We start from the raw sequence: 23,764 nt of genomic DNA, 5'->3' as shown, positions 1-23,764 counted from the left end.
TATGTCCTTCTAAGTGGTCGAGTTTGTGGGTTTGTAAGATGTTTTCAGAGGATCCTTAGTGAGTTACTGCAGTGCATTTCTATATGGTATAAGCTGCTGTCATTGTGTTTCTGTGGTGGATGGTGAAGCTGATGGATGGAGTCAAGCAGTCTACTTTGCCCTGGATGGTGTAAAGCTGCTTGAATGTTGTGGGAGATGCATTTAACCAGGCATTTGGGATGTATTCTACCATATTCCTGACTTGTACTTTGTGAATATTTGTCAGATGTTAGTGAGACAGGAGGTGAGTTATTTACTGCAGAATGCCTAGTGTCTGATCTGTTCTTGTAGCTATACCTTTTATATGGCTAGTCCAGTTTAGGTTCTTGTTAGTGGTAACCCTCAAATATGATAGTGGGGTTTTCAATAATGGTAATGCATGTCAAGGGTTGATGGTTAGATTTTCAATTTTTGAAGAATTAGCCATCACCTATCAGAAGGGTACTGAAATTGTGCAATCATCCGGGAACATTTGACCATATGATGAAAAGAAGATCATTGAAGCAGCTGAGTATGGTTGGGTTAGTGATATTCCCCTGAGGAATTTTTGCAGAGATGTCACTGAGCTGAGATGATCAATAACCATAACCACCATCTTTTTGCTAGTTATGACTCGAGCCAGGGTACTGTTTGCCCCCTAATTCACGTTGGCTCCAATTTTGCTAGGACTGTCATTTTAATGCTGCCTTCATTTCAAGGGCAGTCACTCTCGTATCACTTCTGGAGTTTAGTTCTTTAGTCTACATTTAGACCAAGGCTGGAATGAGGTCAAGAGCCAAGTGGTCCTGGTGAAACCCTAAGTGAGCATCAGCAACCAAGTTATTCCTTTGCAGGTGCCACTTGACAGCACTATTGATCCCTTCCATCACTTTGATCATTGAAAGTAGATTCGTCTGCTGGTAATTAGCAAGATTGGATTTGTCCTGCTTTTGTGCAACATATATGTCCAGGCAATTTTCCATTTGTCAGGCCAGTGCTGCTATTGTAGCTGTATTGGAACAGCTTGGCCAGGGGACTGTTGTCGCAGTCTGTTGCCTTTTCAGTGTCTGTTGTCTTCTGCCATTTCTTGATACCGTGTGGAGTGAATTGAATTTGTTGAAGACTGGCATCTATGATGGTGGGGCCCTCAGGAGGAGGCCAAGCTGGATCTGCTGGTCAGCACTGCCTGCAGAAGATTGCAAGTACTTTAATTTTGTATTTTGTGCTGATGTGGTGGACTCAACTATGGTTGTGGATATTGGAGGGGCCTCCACTCCTGTCAATTGTTTGTCCCTCCATTATCAATCATAGCTGACTGTGGCAAGACCATGACCCCAAATTCGATCTGTTGATTTTGGGATCGCTTTCCTCTATTGCCTGCTGCTTCTGTTTGGTAAGGAGTCCTGTGTTGTAGCTTCTCCAGTTTCATTGCTCATATTTAGGTACTTCTGGTCATCTGACATACCCTCCTTCACTCTTGACTGAATTAATGTTGATCTCTTGGAATATTGGAGTGGGGAATATACCCGTCCATGAGATTGCAGACTGTGGTTGAATACAATACTGCTACTGATGGCCTGTGGTGTCACATGGAGGCCCAGTTTGGAGTTGCTAGATTTGTTCAAGATTTGTCCCATTTAATTCAATGGAGGCTATTCTCCGTGCAAAGTCAAGACTGCCTCCATAAGGACTGTGCAGTGGTCACTCATAAATGACCTTCTGGACAAATGTATATGTGACAGGTAAAAAAGTGGGGATGAAGTAGATATTTCCATCTTGTTAGTTCCCTCATCACTTGCCACAGACCCAGTCCAGCAGCCATTTAGAGCTCGGTCAGTAAGGTCAAACTGTACCATTTTTAATAATGGATGTTGAAGTCTCCCACTCAGTGAAAAGAGCACAAAATGTACTCTATCAATTCTTTCTTCAGGTGGTGCTCAATGTGGAGGAATATCCAATTAATCATCCAGAGAGTAGTGTTGGGTGTTATTTAACAAGTTGTAGTTGGCAATGTAGGACCTGATGCCGTGAGTCGTCTTGGCCCTCGGGTCAGTGTGGAGGACTCCTTGAGCATCTCTTGTTCCAATTATACATACTGTGCGATCATCTCTTGTGGATCTGTCCTGATGTGATGAAGATGGCAGAGATAGGGATATAGTCCATAAAGTATTACTCCATCTGTGTTAGGCTGTTGCTGATGGGTCTCCCAACTTTGGCATAAGCCTCGAGAAGTTGGTATGGAGGACTTTGTGCGGTCCACAGGACTGTGTTTGCCATTGTCCTTTTCGGTGTCTAGGTTAATGCCAGGTTGTCCCTCTAGTTTCATTCTTTTCTTGATACTTGACAGTGATCGGAAAGCTAGCTCTACCATTTCAGAGGGTAAGCCAACCATATAGCTCTGAATCTGGAGACATATATAGGCTAAACCTGGAAAGGAAATCAGTTTCCTTCCCCAAAGGACATTGGTGAAAATAGTTATTGATGCTCTGGCCCATGTAGTCAAGAAACTAATCTCGAGTGTTTCTGAAGTCTTGCAGGCACAACTTGCTCAAGAAATGTAATTCTTTTTATTGAAAAAGGTTTTTTTTACAAAATCATAAAAATACAAAAAGTAGTATAACAATCTTAGATTACAAAAAAAACAATAAACTACCTACAACTTTACAGAACAAACCAAAGTATCACAAAGTACAAAACAGTCTTTCCACATTAAGATTCAATAAATGACCATGTGCTAAGCAAATTAGTTTAACTTGACTTAAATTGTACTAGCCTAACCTAACAGATTAGATCAAATTAGATAAAATCACCTTGCGTTAACTTAACTGAAATTAAATTAAATTACACCACTTGACACACCCCTCCCGAGGCTCCTATCCACGAGAACATCAGTTATGTACCCATAGTTATCAAGCCAACACCCCCCACCCCGGCCCACGGACCACCAAACCCGGCCTTCACAGCTGTGTAAAGGCCCTGGTCAATATGGCTGACAGGTCAGTGTCTATATAATTTAAAAAGGACCACCACGTCTCATAAAATAGTTCAGTTTTCTGGTGCACCACAGTTTCAAGAAAATTGTAAGAACGTGCTCTATCACTAATCTATGCCAGCCCATGAGACCTGGGGTGTTTTCTGAGATCCAGTTCATTAAAACGTTCTTCCTTGCACAATACCTGAGAATGTTGAATAGTCTCTTTCCATGTTCACCTAGTGAAGGCAGGTTCAGCAGTCCCAAAAGAAGAGGTGCTGGGTCCACCCTAATTTCAATTCCCAGGATCCCCTTCACTTCACTCACTATGGCACCCCAGTACCTATGGATCTTACGACAGGACCAGACAATGAGTAAGGGTGCCTGTGCTTATTTTACATTTATGGCACTCTGGTAATGCTCCTTTCTTGAACTTTGCTAATCACTCTGTGGGGCCTATTGGCCCTGTGGAGAATCTTCAGCTACATAGTCTGTGCTTTATTTGCATATTGAGATTTTCTTCACATTCTTCCATATGCCCTCCCATGTTTCAAATTAAATTTCTACTAGTTCCTGATTCCAGACCCTGTAGAGTCTTTCCACATCTTCCAAAGTGCCCCCTCTCTGTAAATGATATAGAGCACTGATTGAGAAAGTGCCCGAACACCGGAGCATTCTACTCTCCATGTCAGACTTATAGGACTGAGCAATAAGTGTGGTCCATCTCTGTAAATAATCCCTCATCTAAAAATAGTGCAAGAGGTCCCTACTAGGTAGCCCATGTTTATGATTTAGTTGGTCGAAAGACATAAATAAGTCTCCTAAACAGGAGATTCCCTTAACTTTCCATGCTTTAAAGCCAGAATCCATTGACTCCAGCCTAAATCCTGGGGCTCCAACTAAGGGGGTGAACAGTGAGGTCTTGTGTAAATTATCCTTGCCTCATCATTCTCCATGCTTTGATCGGGCTTATACAATGCTTGGCGACAGATTTCATCCTGTCCATAAACAGCAAGTTAAGGAGGGGGCACTTTGACTGAGAGGCCTCAATATTAAGCCATGTCAACGCCTAATCCATACATGCCCAGTCACTCACATAGGACAATAGGGTACTTATTTGGTACCGCGTGAGTCTGGGAGATCCTCCACCCAGAGATAAAAAGAACATTCATTTTAATCAAGGCTATTCAGCCTAACCATGATATTGGTAGCCCCTCCCATGTTGCAGATCCTATTCTATCCTATCAAACAAATGCACAAAGTTAACTCTGTACAGTTGGTGGAAAGTGTGGGTTATAAAAAATACCCAAGTAAAGAAAGCCCTTTTGTGGTCAATGGAAAGGAAATTGTGTACCATTCTCCAAGTCAGGCATTCTCCCTAACCCCACCCTCCTCCCCCCACCCCCCGGGCATGGCTTCTGTTATTTTTAATTAGTTTTAAACCCAAGGAAGTGCTGAATAATTTCATCTTTCGTATCAGCCAAGGTACAGATTTTTCCGGGTTAGCATAATTTGAGTCCTTCCAAATAGCCTCCGCCAACATTTCAATTAATGAGATAAATAGCAGCGGTGAGAAGGGACACCCCTGTCGGCTGCCTCTCCCGATGCTAAAATTGTCTGATTCTACATCATTCGTGAGGACAACTGCATTTGGGTCGTTATATAGCACTGCCACCCACCTAGCAAAGACTGTCCCAAGACCAAAATATTCCAGGACACCAAAAAAAACGGCCATTCCACCTGATCAAACACCTTTACGTGTCCCAGGAGACCACCAAGTATGGAATTGACCTCTGCTGTATTATATTCAACACCGTCCTTATATTATTGGAAGAGCCACAACCCTTGATAAAACCCATCTGGTCTTCCTTTATGGTAGTGGACAATACCTTCAATCTCAGAGCTAGCCTTTTAGGACGGATTTTAAAATCTACATTCAGCAGCAAGTTAGGTCTACATGAGGGACAATCCTCTGGATCTCTCCCTTTCTTTAGAATAAGAGAGATAGCGGCCTCCCTCAGAGAGGGTGGAAGGCAGTCCTGACTATATGAATGATTGTACGTACCCAATAGTGGCTCGATCAATACGTTGATGAACTCCTTTTAGGACTCACTCAAGATTCTGTCCGGGCCAGGTGCTTTGCCACTTTGGAGCTGCCTTACTGCCTCTTGCATCTCTTGTATTGTTAAGAGTACATTCAAAATGGAGGCTTATTCTGTACTTATACCTGGGCGATCCAGATTCTCAAAAAAGGATTCTACTCTTGCAGCTCCATCCTCACAGCCATCCGACCGGTATAACTCCACAACAAATTTCCAGAGTACAGCATTGATCTTTTCTCGATTCGCAAGTGACAGTGCCAGTTCTCTTTCCAATAGACATGATGGACTGCGGGGCACTTTTCTTTCTAGCCAGGTATGCCAGATAATCTACCTGGCTTTCCCCATATTCGAATAAAATTTTGCTTTGCAAAGGAGAGCTCCCTCTTTGCTGCCTGGGTAAGCAGTGAATTCAGAGCATCCCAGAGAGTGTGACCTGCTGTAACTTACTCACAGATAGTCTATCATCATAAGTCAATTTGGCTACTTTCAGCTAGGCTTCCAGTATCCGTTGCTGCTGTTCATTCTGCCTTCTCCTGGTTGCTGAGTATGAAATAATTAAACCCCTTACATTCACCTTGGTGATCTCCCAAAGCATCGATGGGTTACTTGCCTTACCCGATTTGATGTCCCAGAAGGTCGTAAACTCCTTTGTGGACTACTATATAAATTTGTTATCCTTCAGAAGTAATGAATCCGTGTACCAGTGCCGAGTGTCTATTCCGGTACCCCTGATCTTAACATCCAAATTCACTGCCGCATGATCCGAAATGGCTATGTTCCCAATCCTTCAGGATAGCATTAAATCCAGACAGGTTGATGGAACAAAAAAACCTATCAATTCTCGTGTGGCACTTGTGTGGGTTGGGGCAAAAGATAAAATCCCGACCATTCGGGTGGAGACATCTCCATGTCCACCAGCCCCAACACAAGTTCACTAGCTGCCTGGTTTGCAGGGAGATACCAGAGAGACCCTTTGGCATCTTGTCTACCTCAGGGTCCATGAGACTGTTGAAGTCCTCTCTTATAATTGTACAGCACAACCCTCGAGCTGTTAGTTTGGAGATTGCGTCAGTTAAGAATTTAAGGGGATGCGCCAGGGGGCAATAGACATTCAGAAAGCCATACTCTTCCCGGTGTACTAAGGCCTTGAGGATGACGAACTGCCCATGTTCGTCCTTAATTTGCTCTATTATTTGGAATGGGAGGTTCCTCTGTACCAGTGACGGCCACTCCTCTGCTTTTAGAATTGAAGGAGGTGAAGAATACCCTACTAAATCTTCCCAGCTGTAACTTCAAATATTCAATGTTATTCAGCGTGTTTACTGTAACAGGGCAATGTCAACCCTTTCCTTTCTGAGATTTGAGAGCACCTTCTTTCTTTTGATCGGGGAATAGTTCCCCTTTCTTAAACAAACCACTAGTCATGACTGCCCAGAGCAGCCCGCGGCCCCCTGAGGGGAAGAAGTTTACTCATGGTGCACCAAGTGGAGAAAGCACAAAATTTATCGAATCGAAAAACTACCACTACAGATACTACCAAATCTAAAAAAAACTGACCACCACTCTTGAATTAAACAAACAAACATGTAAACAACAAATCACCAGCGATTCTCCCCCCACCCCCCTCAACCGTAGGGGTGTCCCAAACTTTGCAGCCATCCTGATTCCTTCCAGCTTTGGCTGCACCCCAAACCCAAGCAATGCAGAAACAAACAAAAGCTATTATTTACATACGTGAGAGTAAAAAGTGGACTCCCCTTCACCCCCTCCATACATCAACCCCATCTGTATTCAATAAACGAAATAACCGCCCCTCACCCAGAAGGAAGAAACAAACAAATAACAAAAATTACTAAAAGAAAAGGGAGAATTTTCTATCAGAGCAATGCCAGGCCTCTAGGACCAACAAATGCGAAAGGACAGGATATGCCATTGTTCATACCTCCTCTTTGCCTGTCTGACCCAGGCCATTTATTTCAGAGTTCAAAATATCCCTTGCTATCTCTGCTGAATCAAAATTGTAAAAAGACCCTCTTGTTGAAGCCGGGTTACCTTGCAAAGTATTCAATATTCAAATCTTTCAATCTCTTCCTGACTTCATAAGATTTCCTCCTCTTAATTATAGCCCCAAAGAAGTGTTGAAAAAACATAATTTTTGACCCTTTGTGTACCAGAACCTGAGAGTCTTTTCCCAGCCTTCTGGAGGTTTCCATTAACAGCTGCTTCTGGAGTTGCACTAGGACTGGGCGGGGTTGCTAATCCAACCCAGACCTGCACATTGCGATGTAATGGGCCCGCTTCACATGCACCTGGACCGACTCGACACTCAACCCCAGAAGCTGCAGTAGCCACTACTCCAGGAAGTTGACCAGGCTCTCTCCTTTCTTATGTTGCGGGAGCCCGATTATCTGTAAGTTTTTCCTTTTGACCTTGATTCTCGGGGTCGTCGACCTGGCCCAACAGGGCCTGAACCTGGACCTTGTGTTCGGATCCGTCCCTATGGAGTCTTTGCCACAGTCTCTGACACCACGATCCTTTTGTCCGACTGCCTCAATGTGTTAATCCAGCATCCAGATCCCCTGCTCATGCTTCTGTAGCATGGCGGAAATTGGTTCAAGCGCCGATTCGATTTTCACTTGGAGACTAGATTCTGTTGCTCCAACAGGTACAGTCACGCTACCACTGGAGTTGGGGCCACGGTCACGGGTGCGCCTGACACTGTAGGGGAGTGCCCTGCTTGCTGCGAGTCTCGCGCTCCCTTTCCTTTATTCTTCATCATATTGTTCCCAGAACACTAGAATCGGAGTTTAAAATGTTCTAGGTATTTTGTATTGCTTTGTTTTATTGATTTTTTTTTTATTATGGATGACTAATGGGGGGGTGGGGGTTGTGAAAGCCCATCTTACTTGGATTTTGGTGCAGAGCCCTATCACAGCAGACCTATCAGTTCGCCTCCATCTTGGTTCCCCCCGGAATTGTAATCTTGAGCTGTTCCTTTAATCATTGTTTCAAAAGAGCAAGTAGATTTTGCATTGAACTCAATAGAGGGCTTCATTTTCAGAAATGGGAGGCATCACTTGGACAGTTTGTCTTCTGTTCCCCAATGCCACTTGTTGACTTAGAGGGAAGCTGAAAAACCAAATAAAACAAGCACTTCTTCAAGTCCATTATTGTGCACCAGCTTCAGGAAGGACCTACAGCAAAGCAAGTCATGTAATTTACAGGAAGTAGTTTTAAAAGTCGTCAACGCCCACAGTGAACTTTGCCCACTTTTAAACCATCTATTGCAAGCATTTCCATTAAGCTTGAAATAATTTTCCATGATCCTTCTAAACATTAATTCTCCAAGGAATATTTAGTATAAGAAATCATCTTTGGAAGACTTTGTGGTACAATGATAGCACATCAAAAGTAGTCAGTTAAGTTCTTTGACTTAGCCTGAGAAATACTTGCATTCTTATCTAGCACTTTAGTCCCCATGAGTTTGAGGAATTTTATTAATCTGTTAATTGCTGCCTCAAATTGTTTGTAGTGAGTATTGAAATTGTCTCTCATTCACTGCATTTAAATATTTTTCAATATTTTTGCCAGTTTATGTGAACAATGGTCATTAGGACAAATAATGTATGGAAATGAGGATTTAAAACAACAAATTGTTACCTGTATGCAACATATTCCCTTCTATTTACAAAGTCGATTTTAAACTTCTATTATTTTAGATTTTGAGGTAAATGGTTGCAATTGAACATGCAAGGCTTTGCTCCAACCATGTTCATAATCCTTGTGGAGAGCTTATGATTGGCTTCACTGATGTTTAGTAAATTTGACCTGAAATCTCACAAATCTGATGTTTTCACTTGCAGATTCCATACTCCTCCTCATCTCCTGGGACATATGGGGTATGTATTTCTATTTTGAACATGTTTGCACTGTTCAAATGCTTGTAGATGTTGAAAAATACAAAGGCTCCTGTAGATGACTTGAAGATTATTGTTGGAAATTTTAAGTCTTTAGTCTTGAGTCTATTCATTCCTGATATGGAGGAGCTGGTGTTGGAGTGAGGTGGACAAAGTTAAAAATCACACAACACCAGGTTATAGTCCAACAGGTTTAATTGGAAACATTTGCTTTGGGAGGATTGCTCCTTCAGGTAGTTGTGGAGTACAAGACACAGAATTTATAGCAAAAGATTAATTTCATGCAGCTGAAATGATATTGAACAAACCTAGGTGGTTGTTAGTCTTTCATCTTTTAGAATGGGTTGCAGGTTTTGGTTCACTCGTGTAAATCACAGACCTATATTCAAGTCACCTTCTTGAGGTAACTTAAGACTTTAGAACAAAAGGTGATATCTCACTCAGACAGTGCGTTGAAGGTGAGAGGTCAGAGTCTGTATGTCTCCCAATCTTGAGTCATACTGGTTCTGTTCCAAAGTGGAATTTACGAAATATTACATGTATTTACTGCCTACAGATCGTGCACTTTCGAGCAAGTAGCACATATCTGCAAATATAATTCGGTAAATACAAATGCACCCCATTGACTTATATGTATATATGTATATATATGTGTGTGTGTACGCGTGTGCATGAGAGAGAGAGAATGAGTGTATGTGTTTGCGTGTGTGAAAGCTTGGTAAAGTGTGGGTGTGATGGAGTATAAGCCTGTGAGAAGGTGGGTGAGAGTGTGGGGTGTGTATGAGAGGGGTCTGTGTGAGAGTATCTAACAGTGTGTATGTGTGCATGTGTGTGTATAATGTAATGGGGTCACATGTAGTTTGACATGAACCCAAGGTCCCGGTTGAGGCCATCCTTATGGGTACCAAGCTTGGCTACCAGCCTTTACTTGGCCACTTTACGTTGTTGCCTATCCCAAGTACATTCTCTCTCACACACAGGCTTATACTCCATCACACCCACACACAAACTTTACCAAGCTTTTACACGTGCAAACATGCACTGTCTGACATGCTCTCGCACTCACATGCATACGCTCCCTCATTTTCTCTCTCTCTCTCTCTCTCTCTCTCTCTGTCTCTCTCTCTCATGCACACACATAAGTCTATGGGGTAAATTTGTATTTACAGAATTATATTTGCAGATACATTCTGCAGGCAGTCAATACATGTAATATTTAGTAAATTCCACTTTGGAAATAGAACTAGTCTGACTCAAGATTGGGATACAGACTCTGACCTCTCACCTTTAATGCATTGTCTGATCTGTCACCTTTTGTTATAAAAAAGTTATCTTGAGATGGCAACTTAAAAGAAATTCTGGGATTTAGAGGAACCTCAATTATCCAGCATTCAATTAACTGAATATTGGTTTATCTGGCAAGATCATGATGTCCCAATGCTCGGCTAAGCTACATTATCTGGATTTCGATTAACTGAACGAAATACTCCCCGCCTGTGTCCTTTGGATAATTGAGGTTCCTCTACGTATTAATTAACTGAAACCAACAACCCATTCTAAAAGATGAAAGACTTAACAACGATCCAGGTTTTGTTCAATATATCATTTCAGTTGCACAACACTGTAATCTTTTTGCTGTAAATTCTATGTTTCATGATCTTCTGCTTCACAACCACCTGAAGAAAGAGCAGTGCTCCGAAAGCTAGTGCTTCTAAATAAGTCTGTTGGACTGTAATCCTGGTGTTTAACTCTATTCATTCCTGTAAGATGTCACAGAGGGAAGGGCAGTTGATGAAAAATTCTCATGGATCTGAGTTTTAAAGGAGATGATTGTATTGAAAAAGCATAAGGATGGTGTACCTCTGACCCCAACTGTAGACGTCATATCAATTAAATAATGACTTTTACTTTAATATGCTACAATGTGCTAAAGACTACAAGTTTTGAATGATAACTTTTTTTAATTTTGGAGGAACTGTCACAATAAAATATTGTGCATCAGTTATATTTGAAAATATGAATGTTTTATTAAAAAACCCTTTAATTGTTAAATTGTCATAGTGAGATTTAATATTATTAATTTGATGAGTAATTTATGCAGAGCACTGAATTTGGCAGTATATTTGGTATTAGCTGCAACAAAAAAGTTACAAAAATTAAACAAGTCTCCCTCTGTGGTAAGGGTTCACGAAAATAAAACAACTAATCAAAGGGAGATGTTCCAACCATATTTCTAATTGTTGATCTGCAACGTTTACAGTCAAGAGACATGTAAATTTGATTTGACATTTGGAATGGTCCCCAAAGTTCCTTTGGTCTCTCAGAAATCTCATTATATTTCAGAAGGCTGCTTTGTAATGTTGTATTGAGAATATTTAGCAACACACCAAATCCTCATACCAGCATACAGCAACATACAAAGTACTGCCTTTAATAATTCAAGAGAGGCTGATTTGTGTGTTTTGTTCATAGGGGCCCCCTGGTGGTGGAGGTCCTCCAGGGACACCGATAATGCCAAGTCCAGCAGGTACATTTTACCCATGAGTGTCTCAATACTGCTGTTAAAATCTCAAATACATGCTAGTCTGAATTCTTGTCAAAGTTTCTTGTAAAAATTGTACAAGTACCCCCACTACACTTTAATCTAACCAATGTCCAGTCAGTAATCCTTTTCTTAAAAAAAAATCAAAGACTTGTCTGCTCTTATTCTACCCCAACACCGAAGAAGTATTTTTGTTCAAACAGTATGTGCTGATCACACAATTTTGTCACTGACCGAGAAGGCCAACAGTATGAGCAATGTTATAATTTTTCTCTATTGATGAGTTCCCCCATGTGTTGGATTTAATAAGTACTCCAAGCTAATACCCTCACTTGTGTCATCAGCACTTACTGCATGGTTTAATTACTTTTTTAATTGTACAATTGGATCAAATAACCTTTTGATCGTAAGCAATGTTTTCTTAATAACACACTACATCACACTTAACTCATTTCCGAACTGTGTTACATTTATGCGAAATGTAATATTTTTCCTGAGCTATATGTTTGACTCTGTTGAATTAATTGTACGTGAAATGGTTCTCTTGAGTCACTGAAGAACCATTTAAATTATTTTTAAAACCACTGTATGCAATTATTAGTTTCTATAACCATGGAACATGTTTGAACCACTTCGCTAACCAGATTGTGCCATCCAGAGCTCTTGGTGTAAAGTGCCTGACTTTACATCATCTTTTAACTTGTGGATTTTTTAAAAAATCAATCTGTTCAGGTGTGTTATGACACTTTGGATCAGGTGAAACCTGAATTTTGACCTTCTGGTTCAAAGGGGCATTACCAATGCATCAGATAAACCCCTAACTGAGTTGCTTAAGTTGCTTTCAGTGAAATAAATTTATGAAGAGATTCAGTTAATTACTCCTCACGACTTGGTTTCAGTAAGTAGATCCCATGAGTTACTGATTAATCACGGGTCTGTTGTGAAAACAGTGGCTTGGAAGACTGCAGCCCTCATGTCCTGTACCAGTAACCTACTTGCAACACCATGAGTATTATGAATGTTACAAGTGAATGGCAAGTGCAAAGTTTGATCCATGATATTTAAAATCTGGTTGCATTTTACAAATTTTGTTTCCTTAGTAATTTTGATTTCAAAGAGATACTACGAGGTGGTCTAAAAGTCTCAAGGAATGGCTTTTGACAGTGTACTGTACTTTGATGTTTCATTGATTTGAGTTCCTTTAACTGTTCTGCCTTAAGCTGAGGTTCATTAACAATTAAAACTGGATACAATCAACACTCATAATAAAGAAAAAGGAATTAAAATGTTGAACACTGCTCTTGATCTTTTTCAGAAAGATCCTGAACTCCCCTTCAATACAAAGTTAGTTATCAGCACCTTTAGATTAATCCACTAGGTGATTATGTTGTATAACTGAATTGGTGGAAATCGTAGGTTAAACCATCTGTGAGCTCTAAGTTCAACAATGTCTCCTGGGGGGCATTTGTGTGGTGAAAATAGGTGAATTAGGTTAAGGTAAAATCGTCAGAGTCTTACCAAACCGTAAGGCATCTCTCTCATTAGAGAGAGATGACTGGTGGTAGTGTAACCTGAGAGTCACTGTGCCTCAGGAGAGGGAAGAGATTGAAGAGCAGAGTCCTTCCTAGTAGCCTCAGTGCAGAAACTGAGCCCACACTATTGGCATCATTCTGCGTTGTAAATCAGCCATCCAACCCACTGAGCTAAGAGGGTCCCCAGTTAAGAGTATAAATGCATACATTGGCAACATTAGTTGTGCAAATTAACATCATTCTTTTAAAGCAGACAAAGCAATGGTGTTTGTTTATAGATGGAGAGAATTGACAAACTGAGAAGTTGCATTAAACCATGGTTAGACAGCATTTAGAATACTGTATAATCTGCTTTACATATAAAAGGGTATAAAGACACAAGAGGAGGTTAAACAATAGCCTCACCGGGATATTATAGGCTAAGAGATTATATTCATCAGGAAAGTCTGAAAGGCAGGGATTTGTGGAGAAGACGAAGAGGTGATCTGATATGTCTTTAAGATTGTGAAATAATTTGAGAGGGTTGATGCAGCAAGGATATTTCTACTTACAGGGGAGACCAGAACTAAGGGTGATAAGTATAAGGAGGACTATTTTCTTTCCCTGGAGAATGGTCAGAATGTGGAGCTCACTCTGTCTAGTAGTTGGTGAATGGTATAGATGCATTTAATCAAAGGCAGGTAAGTACAAAAGGGATAGAAGGCTATGTTCATTTGATAAAAGATGAGAGATGCCTGTATGGATCAATTGACCAAATAGACCTTTTACTGTGTTTTAAGTACTATATTATGAACACTGTAGCCAAAACAAACTGTTTCAATGCCAAGTGACTTGCAGCTCAATAAAGGTTACAAGAATGTAAGCATTGGTTTTGAATGACGTTTAAGACCAAGAAGCTTGGATTTGTTTGCACACGTGATGCAAATGTGTTTCTGTATCTATAAATGCGACGTTACCTATGTTGACTTTTTTGTCATCTTCAAATACAGATTCAACGAATTCCAGTGACAACATGTACACAATGATTAATCCAGTGCCACCTGGAGGAAGCCGATCAAATGTAAGTTTAGTTTGCAAGAAAGAAAACAATTCCCACAGGGAATCTTTTTAGTATTGTCTTTTCATTGCAATTACGAATCATTCCAATTTTGTGTTGGTTTTGTTCATTGCTAAACTCCTCTTGAACTCTTGTCTTAAACAGTTGGTTTGTCAATTGTCACAACTGCATTAACCTAAGAAATTGTGAGCATGTATTTTTCATTTCTTTTAACTTTTATTTTTCCTCAGTTCCCACTAGGGCCTGGTTCTGAGGGTCCAATGGGTGGAATGGGAGGAATTGAGCCACATCACATGAATGGATCATTAGGTAACTTGACTTCCTCCTAGAAGTAATGATGAAATAATGTTTATGGAATTAGTGTTTAAACTGAACCCAGTATAGAATTCATTGTCCCTGAGCAGGTTTCAGACTTCTTTAGTGACAAGAAGGTAATATAGTCTAAAAAGAGAAGAATGTGGATTCCTTTACTTGGAAGTGTGGAATATTTAAATATTGTATCTTTGAACTTTGTAAGGTGCAAAAACCTACGGATTTCACAGCAATATTTTTCCAATATGATCTCGTGTTATCTGACATGGTGATTGATAAAAGACAAGCACATTTTAAACTAAATGTTTCTTTTTACTATCCGTAGGATCAGGAGATATGGACGGTATTCCTAAGGTACAAATCTAGCTTTAAATTTATTCAGTATAAACTGAGATGAGCTTCTGGAATCACAACTAGAATTGGTGGACAGTGTGGCTGAAAAAGAGATAAATATTATACTTCCACTTTTATAAATGCTGTGCAATATTGTTCATGTTTGGCTGCACGAATTTAATCTTCTACATGAATGTATAATGTTTAGTACCTCAGACTTATTCAGAACAGCTGGTAAAAGTACTTTATTTTCTTTTAGATATAGCATGTGAATTGAACAGCTAATCTGCAAATTTCTCATTTTGTTTCACGAAAGGTGATAAATCAATCGCTTTAACATGCATTAGTTTATTGGAACATTCCTGTAATTTACAGCTGACTATATATATAAAATTACCATCTAGTTTTCTTTAAATGTGCAAGGAAAGTCATCTCCCAAAAGGACCCCAAGTTGATAGACTGTCTTTCACCTGACCACATACTGGGCCCTGAGTCTGATTACAGTCAGGGAAACCAAGGTGGCATAGAAAATGTGAGATTTTGTGATTGCCCATGAGTGCGAGTGATTAAATGACAGGTTAAAATGATGTGACAAAAGGATGTGAGATTAAGTGAAATTTAGAGAAATAAACAATGTATCCAAAAACTATATGAATGAATAAAGCAGAGTAGAAAGGGGAAAAGAAGTGCAGAAAACCTGAAGAGGTGGAGCTAGCTGTAGTCATGCAGGAGTTGGATTGGAAAAAATAGGGAGATATCATGGATGATCATCCCTAACATTACACAACCATCTCCCCAGTCTTTGGAAACAGTGATGCCCCTACCCTACATCACCAAAACAAACTGAGAGTAACTGGGAACTGTGGTAAAGGTCTCAAGTTTCTGAAATCATTATTATGGCCAGAAGAACGTGACACACAGAATGACAAGCCCGCTTTGAGCTTCTTTGGAACCATGTAGACAACCATGGAATTTGGAATGAGAGTGTGATGAGGATTTCAAGTTTTAAATGGAATGTATGGGGAACTGAATGAATACTTTGCATCAGTGTTCACAATGGAAAAGGATAATGCGGTTGTAGCCAATTGCAGTGGGGAACAGTGAAATGTTAGAAATAATTAACTGAGAAAGAGAGAGTGCTTGTGGACTTACCAACTTTAAAAGTGCGTAGATGTGTAGGCCCAGATGAGTCATATCTCAGGCTGTTGAAGGAAGACAAGGGAGGAAATATCAAAGGTCTTGCTGATTTTCTAATCCCCTCTGGCCATAACAAAGTTGCTAGATGACTGCTAACGCTGTACCATTATTTTTAAAAAGGGAGGATGGGATCGACCATGAAATTGGCCAGACAGGCTAGTTTTGGTGGTGGTGAAGTTACTAGAAAGAATTCTGAATGATAGAATACACTTTGGAGAGATATGGATTCACCAACATGAATTTGTGGGTGGTATTCAAAAAATTGGACTTTTCTTGAGGGGGTAACCAAGAGTGGTGGTGAGTAATGCATTTGATTGGTCTATATGGACTTTAGCAAGGCTTTTGATCAGGTCCCTCAAGGCAAATTGGTCAAGGAAGGAAGAAAGACGCCTGGGATCTAAGGAAAAGTGACAAGTTAACTGAGATGTAGGAAGAAGAGGGTGATGGTAGAAGGCTGTTTTTCTTACAGGAAGTTTGCTTCCGGTGGGTTTCCATAGGGCTCTGAAATGAGGTCTTTGCTGGAGTTCATTAATGATTTTTGACTAAGATGTAGGGGATATGATCAAGACAGTTGTAGATGAAATGTGGTAGGGTGGTAAATAGTGAAGGTGGCCTTAAAATGTAGGAAGATATCAGTGGACTGGTCAGGTCAGCATAGCAATGGCAAATGGAATGCAACCCGGAAAAGTATGAGGTAATATACTTGCAGAGGGTTAACAAGGCAAGGGATTGCAGAATGGAAGATAGGACCTTTGGGATCTTGGTGTGAATATGCACAGATCCCTGAAAGTAGCAGGGCAGTAGGTAAATTGGTTAAGAAGGCATATGGGATATTTGCCTTTATTAGCTGAGACACAGAGTACAAGAATAGGGAGGTTATGCTGAAATGGTATAAAATGCAGTTTAGGCCACAACAGGAGTACTGTATGCTGTTCTGGTTACCAAATTATGGGAAGAATATGATGGCACAGTGCAGACCCCAGATGCTCCCTCGGCCGAAGGGTCTGTACTATGAAGAAAGATTTGATAAGCTGGGGTTGTTTTCCTTGGAGTAGTGAGGGTTGATAGGGGATCTGATAGAGGTGTGTAAGATTAAGAGGAACATAGAGTGGATCAGAAGGCACTTTTTCCATTAGTAGAGGAGTCTAAAAACCAGAGGGCGTGGGTTTCAGGTAAAAGGTAAAAGGCTAAGAGTTGAGGTATTTTGTCACTTGGATGTGAGAGTCTAGAATTCACTGCCTAGAAGGTTGAATCAAACTCTAACATTGAAGCAGTAAATAGATATGCCATAGCCTCCAGGATATGGGCCAAAAAGTGGAAAATGGGGTTTGTGCAGTCTTTGACTGGTGCAGACATGATGGGCTGCAAAAGTTTCCTTCTGTGCTGAGGAATTCTGACTAAATAGAATAGAAGAACAGTTAGAAATGAGAAGTATAACCATGAATAGCCAGCCTGGATTTCAAAAATGGGACAATCAGGTTTACCCTATCTTACTGAATAATTTTAAGGAGATAACAGACGAAGTGGTGGTAATTCAGGAAATGTAACATACCTGAATTTGCAAAGGCCTTCAAAATGGTGCCCCTAATAGATTAATGAATGAAGAGTCAGGGGACAAGTGATGGGAGTGGATCGCTAATTGGCTTCATATCAGAAAACATAGAGTATGAGAAGGACATATTATCAAACAAATAGAGAGGCATTGGACAGAGTGCAGCGAAGAAAGGTAGCAATGTTACTAGATTAGACATGCATCAGTTTACCTATCCTGAATGGATTGTCAGGCTGCCTCTGTTTTTTCTCCTGGACCCGACTGATGAGAGGTGACCTAAAATAGGGTTGTCGGCAATTATTGAAAGTGGGTACAGCGAGAAAGTTTGCTCTTGTAGGTAAATGCATAACTAGAGGTTATCGGTATGAGTCTACAATAAATCTTGTTGTTCATTTAGAAGAACTTTCTTTATCAAAGAGTGGTTAAAAATAAAGAACTAGCTCCCACAGTGAGTAGTTGAAGCGAATAATAAAGATGCACTTAAGCGATAACTAGATAAACCTGTAAGGGAGAAAAGAATAGATAATTATGATAGCAGAGTTAGATGAGAAATGATGGAACAATCAGAAACTATGCATGGACTGCTTGGGCCACATGATCTATTCTGTGCAGTTTAATCTTCCAGTTCTGACAAAAGGCTAGCCCTGTCCTTCCACTTATGAGAATCACCTGAATTACAGAATCTTTCCAAAAGGTTTTTGCTCTTATTTCAATTCTTGCTGCTTCAGATTTTTGGGGGTTTTTCGGCCTGTATTGCAAAAGGATTGAAGTATTTTGTGCAGATTTGGTCTCTTTATTGACAGAAAGGAAATGCTTGCCTTAAAGGAAATTAACAATGATTGATCAGACATGTTCCTGGGATGGTGGGACTGTCCTGAGAGGACAGAATCAGCAGACTGCACCTGTACTCTTGGAGAGTTTGGAACAATGAGAGTTGATTTCTGAATCATGAAAAGTTCTTCGAGGGTTTAACGGGATAGATGCTGGAAGAATGTTCTGATTGCCTAGATTAACTGGATTGAGTATCAGAATGAGGTAGATCATTCACAAATGGAATTAAGGAATTTCTTCATTCGGAAACCAGTGAATCTTAGGAGTTCTGTCCACCTAAGAGTACTGTGGTGGTTCCACAATTAAGTATATTTTGGATGAGATTTCAAGGGTTTTAAGGAAAAGGTAGGAATGTGGAGTTGAGGATTGCTAGATCAGCAATGATCTTTAATGGTGGTATAGAATTGATGGGCTGAATGGCCTACTTCTCTCTCTCTTATGGTTACTGGAAAAATGATGTTGAGAATGGTCAGTCATAATCTAGCTGAACGGAAGAACAAATTCAAAGAGCTAAATGGTCTACTGGTACTATTTTCTACATTGCTTTGTACCTTTGGACCATTCCAATTGGGAAATGGGGAACTAACAACTCTATGCACTAAAACCCAAGGGTTAAGAATTGCAGATGTAATCCAGCGATTGACTGACCTACCAATAATCATTTTCAAAAATAGGTGCCCTTCCAGAATTTTGAGTTGCATCACTCTCTCTGTGAGCTGATGTACCATGCTTAAGATTAAAGTCGAATCAACCTCATACATCGAAAACAGTGGGGTGGGAGCCACACATACCATGATGAAGGTATAAATTTCAAATTTGTCCAGGCAGCATCATCCATTTAAATTCCAAGTTATGATTTTGAAGCAGTGTAGTTTGGCTTTGCTTGCTATACATGATAAACTAATTGTATCGTTACAGGGAGAACTGCCCTAATTTTATTAACAGTGGAAATCATTTCTTTAATTTTCAGAACTCTCCCAACAACATGAGCAGCATTACTAATCCTCCAGGCACTCCAAGGGATGACGGTGAATTAGGAGGCAATTTTCTCCACTCCTTCCAAAATGATAATGTGAGTATCTGTGAAGGTCAGAGAAGAATGCTTATATTACAAGTAACCATGGCAGATTTTGCTTTGTATAATTTCAAAGAATGAAATTCTTTGTATCACTCAATTTCCTTACTGGCATATTTGTTACAATACATTTATTCAAAATTACAAGATGACCAGTTGTTTGATGGTTAGTTGTACCTGCTTTGTATAAAACTGTCTGTGATAGAGACAATTGTAATTGCAAAACATTTGTCTCCTTCAACATTTTTTATCTGTGTGCCCAACACAAAATTCCTCCAACTGGAAACAGAAAACTGACCAATTGAGAGTGGGATAGCTTTGGATTTAAATTTCAGTTTGTGCAGAGATTCAGCTCTGCTTCTGATACCTCAGCTACAATCTGCCCCAGAATTCCATGCTGAAGGAGAGAAAGTACACCAGTCTGGTCATTAAGGAAGAATAGGATTAGGCTTCTGTGACACTTTATCGCCATTTAAAAAGATTGGAGTATTTTACAGAACAGAACAAGACTATATGGTCCATTAAGCATGTTTGCTCTCTGCAAACATCATTCCCCATATACTCTCTTTTTCTCTTACAAAGTGTCCTTTCTCATCACCCTTCTGGTGATAGTCAGCAAATTCTGTTTTCAAGTCAGCCATGATTATTAGAATCCATAAAAATAGATAGTTTCAACTATTGTGTTCTTTCACTTGCTGAAAATATTTGTAATCTTTTATTTGATCAAAACTGTCCTGTTGAAGACTTCTGTAAAATTTCCACCTAAACATTGTGTTCTAATGAAAAGAATCCCTAGTTTCTAATAAGAGTCTGAAATGCTGAAGAACTATCAGAACTTGAAACCAAGCACAAAATGAGTCATTACCCTTGGGAAGAAAGATTAAGGACAGGAAAATGGAGATGGGCAAAATCAATTTTTAACAAAAGACATTTATTTTAATTCCCAAGTGCTGGTCATTTTCCCTTTTTGCAGTGAGGATTTTACAGGGATCACAAAATGCAGTAGTGTGCTGAGGTGAATAAGGTGGGAATTACTTATCTCAAAGTAGCAATCAGTAAATTCCCACAGCAGTCAGTTTGCAAGAAAAGATCTTGAATTGAAGATACAATTTTTTTTCTTCCGAATGGAAGATCCAATTCTTTCATAAATGTTTACTAAATTGTTGAACTCGAGCTTGTTCTTGCGTGGAGCTCTGATTCTGTTGGAGAGGGTAGGAGGTAAACATTAGAGAATGGGAGGGGCTGGGGGCGGTGGTTATATGAAGGTTAAATTATACTCATGCCCCTGGCTTGGAACTCCTACAGTTATTGGAGACCCATAACTTGATTGCTCAGCTTTCTGTCAGTATGAAGGAGAGGGGAATCTGTCTTTAAATTCCCTCCATGGTGGTGGGGATTGAATGATTGCTTATGGCTGAACAGCCAACTATATTTGCAGATCTGCCATGTTTAGTAGAACCCAGATTTTCTGAATTGGTCTGGTGGAAGTTGTATGGTTCCAACCCATGTAATCTTTGTCACTTTCTTTCAGTATTCCCCCAGCATGACGATGAGCGTGTGATTTTTCCCCTTCCCCCTTCTCCAGGACCAGAATGATGAAACGGCTGCCCTCTGGAAGATTAAAGAACGTATGCAAGAAGCAGTTCAACGTGTTGACGAGGAACTGGGGGCAAAACCCCAATTTTGAGTTTCACGCAATAAAAAGGCTGAACTTCTTTTATTCCATAAACATGAAGGACAAAAAAAAAAATTCAAGACATAAAAACCCTTCTCCTGGAAGGACTGTACGTTACACATCGCATCTTTTTGAAACAAAGAAAAAAAAATGTAAACGCCTCTAGCACCCGAACAGACCTCCTCTGCTTCATCCTTTGAACCCGTGTATTTTTGTGCTGAACTGAATAAGGCGCTAGTCTAGGTATAAGATCCGATGTTGTCCATATTGTAGCCATTTTATCTGGGACGTTTACACAATGTGGTTTACTTTCGAAGACCTTTTTTTTGGTGGCACAGATTTTTTTTTCTTGCTTCTGTGAGCCCTCCTCTCCAGTTGCAAGGTGTTAATCAGTGGCTTGTTCCATACCTGTGTAGCTGAACGATGATTTGTGCAGTGGGTTGCAGATTGAGAGGATCGTATATCTTTTCCCCAACTCCCGCTATTCCTTCCCCGCGCCCACACGTACATTCACACCTCGAATCTGGATTGGTTCCATCCTCTGTTACCTTTATCGATCCAGAGGAAAACTTTGTACGCAAGAAAGAGACAACTGCAGACACGTGATTGAGAGGATAATAAACAGTTTTAGTGGCACTACAATCGTGCTGGGATCTCTGTACAGTTACACTACCTGTAGATGGTCTTTTGTTTAAACCCACTTCTATACAATGTGTATCAAGTTATGTAAAATATTATCTTGCCTGGACAACCCTTGTGCTGATTCTTGATAACATTGTAGCTGTTCTGTGTTTCTTACCTTGTAGTCTGGTTATAAAAAAGAAAAAAAATTCTACATTGTAGTTTTGTGTTCAATATTTGTTGCTAATGTTTTATTGAGGGATGTTTTTTCTGCACCCCTTTACAGAGTTTTCAGGAACGTCAACTGTGTTTATTGTGCTGACTGCAGGTTATGGGATGTTACCATACTTTGTTTTTGTTTTTTGGGGGGTGGTGGGGGTTGGGGGAATAGCAAGATCTTTCTAAATGAATTGCCTTTTTAGATGTGTTTAAAATCATTCTAACTGTGTTTAGCTGTAGAGTTGCTGAACAAGTATGTAAATCTCCTATTTGCAGTCAGATTGGAACATACTGATGAAATTTTGGTGTTTTACTGTAGATTTCGGTCTTCAGCAAATCGTGCATTTTAAACTGAGAAAAAAAGACAAGTCTGGCAAATGTAATTTTACAAATTCGCTAAATTATTGTCTTCATTGGGTTGGTTTTGAATGAAACGGTTCTTTTCTCCAACGCTGTAATAAATATAAACATAAAACTTAATTTTGATTCTTTTCTGCTAACTCGTTGACACTTGCTGCCTAAATGATTGGTGCAAGAGGTAAATATTTTTTTTTCCTTTTAAAAACAAGTTCTTCCTCTTAAGATTTTGGCAAAGTTAAGAGTTTCTATTGAAATACTATCCCTCCTATTCGGTGTAGGAAAGTGGAACGCAGTAGCAGGAAACAGCTGTTTGTTTAAGATGTGATGATCATATAAGGAAGATTCCTTCAATCATTAGAAAAAGCTCTGGAATTTTCACCTGAAAAGGGCAAAAGGAATTTGTTATGAAAATAGGAAGGTGGGGAGAGTGCACAGTGGACCAACTCAGCACAAATGCACTTTTACCCAAGTAGCTGGGCTTGAATGTAGACCAAGGCTAATGATCAAAACATGGTTATGTTGAAATGAGTTTCTGAAGTCTTGCCTTGACTTGTAAGAAGTTGGAACAGTAGCGTAAATTGTCTGAACTGGAGACAATGTTGGTATTCTGAATGGATATGAGATGAGAAGGGAAATAAAGATCACACATTGGTACAGACCAGATAACAAAGGAATTTTTTTTTTAATTTTGGGAGAATTGAGAATGTGGAAAAAGCTAGCTAAAAATATAATAATTTCTGCAAGTATATAAAAAGAAAAGGAATATCTCTGGTTCCCCCACAAGATTGGGGAATTAGTACTGGCGGAAAAGAGCAATAATGGAAGCGTTGACCAGGTACTTTGTACCAGACTTCACTGTGGAAACACACAAAATTCCCAAGAATGGTTGAAAATCAAGAAAGAAAAGGGAGTGAATGTAAAGCCAACAGATCATTAGATGCAAGGGTAATATATTGGAGCTGAAAGCTGATGAGTTTCCTGGACCTGATGGCCTGTATTCTAGAGTATTAAATGGCAGCAGAGATAGTGAATGCATTGATTGCAATTTTCCAAAATTTCCTGGATTCAACAACAGTCACAGCAGAGTGCAAACTGCAATCATAACACCTCAATTTAAGAAAGTAGGAAGACAAAAAATGAAACTATAGTCCAGCTAGCAGTGTTTACCGTGAAGAAAATGTTCAAGTCTGTTATTAAAGAGACAGAATATTTAGAAAATAGTAATATGTTCAGACAGATGGTTTTGTGAAAGGAAAATTATACTTGACTAATTTCAGATTTCTTTGAGGAAATAGCAAGCAGTGTGATAAAATAGAACCAGTTTGTTTTGTAAATTTGAATTTGATAAGTTTGATAAGGTATGACATAAAATATTAATGTACAGGATAAGAGCCCATGGCATTAGCATAGATATAGAATTGGATAGTTCATAGGCTGCAAGGTGTCAGGA

The 23,764-nt window shown here is 39.8% G+C and overlaps 1 protein-coding gene across 8 annotated transcripts in view; it reads left to right on the top strand.

Annotated features, from left to right (window-relative positions):
* Positions 1–22,434, top strand: part of ssbp3a (single stranded DNA binding protein 3a) — a 196,470-nt gene extending 174,036 nt beyond the window's left edge. For 4 of the 8 annotated variants that reach the window (XM_072573747.1, XM_072573745.1, XM_072573742.1 and 1 more), the window contains 7 exons: positions 8,955–8,990; positions 11,481–11,535; positions 14,072–14,142; positions 14,370–14,448; positions 14,777–14,805; positions 19,335–19,436; positions 21,025–22,434. In XM_072573747.1, the coding sequence (XP_072429848.1) occupies positions 8,955–8,990; positions 11,481–11,535; positions 14,072–14,142; positions 14,370–14,448; positions 14,777–14,805; positions 19,335–19,436; positions 21,025–21,126 (474 nt within the window). In that variant the 3' untranslated portion in view covers positions 21,127–22,434. Of the gene's footprint in view, positions 1–8,954; positions 8,991–11,480; positions 11,536–14,071; positions 14,143–14,369; positions 14,449–14,776; positions 14,806–19,334; positions 19,437–20,970 lie in introns of all 8 variants that reach the window. The other 4 variants (XM_072573749.1, XM_072573748.1, XM_072573746.1 and 1 more) reach the window with 1 other exon arrangement.
* The last annotated feature ends 1,330 nt before the right edge of the window (positions 22,435–23,764 follow it).

The sequence above is a fragment of the Chiloscyllium punctatum genome, chromosome 7 (genome assembly GCF_047496795.1).
Source record: "Chiloscyllium punctatum isolate Juve2018m chromosome 7, sChiPun1.3, whole genome shotgun sequence".
Lineage (NCBI taxonomy): Eukaryota > Metazoa > Chordata > Chondrichthyes > Orectolobiformes > Hemiscylliidae > Chiloscyllium > Chiloscyllium punctatum.
The sequence above is the reverse complement of the archived record's forward strand: the minus strand, read 5'-3'. Positions and strand labels throughout refer to the sequence as shown.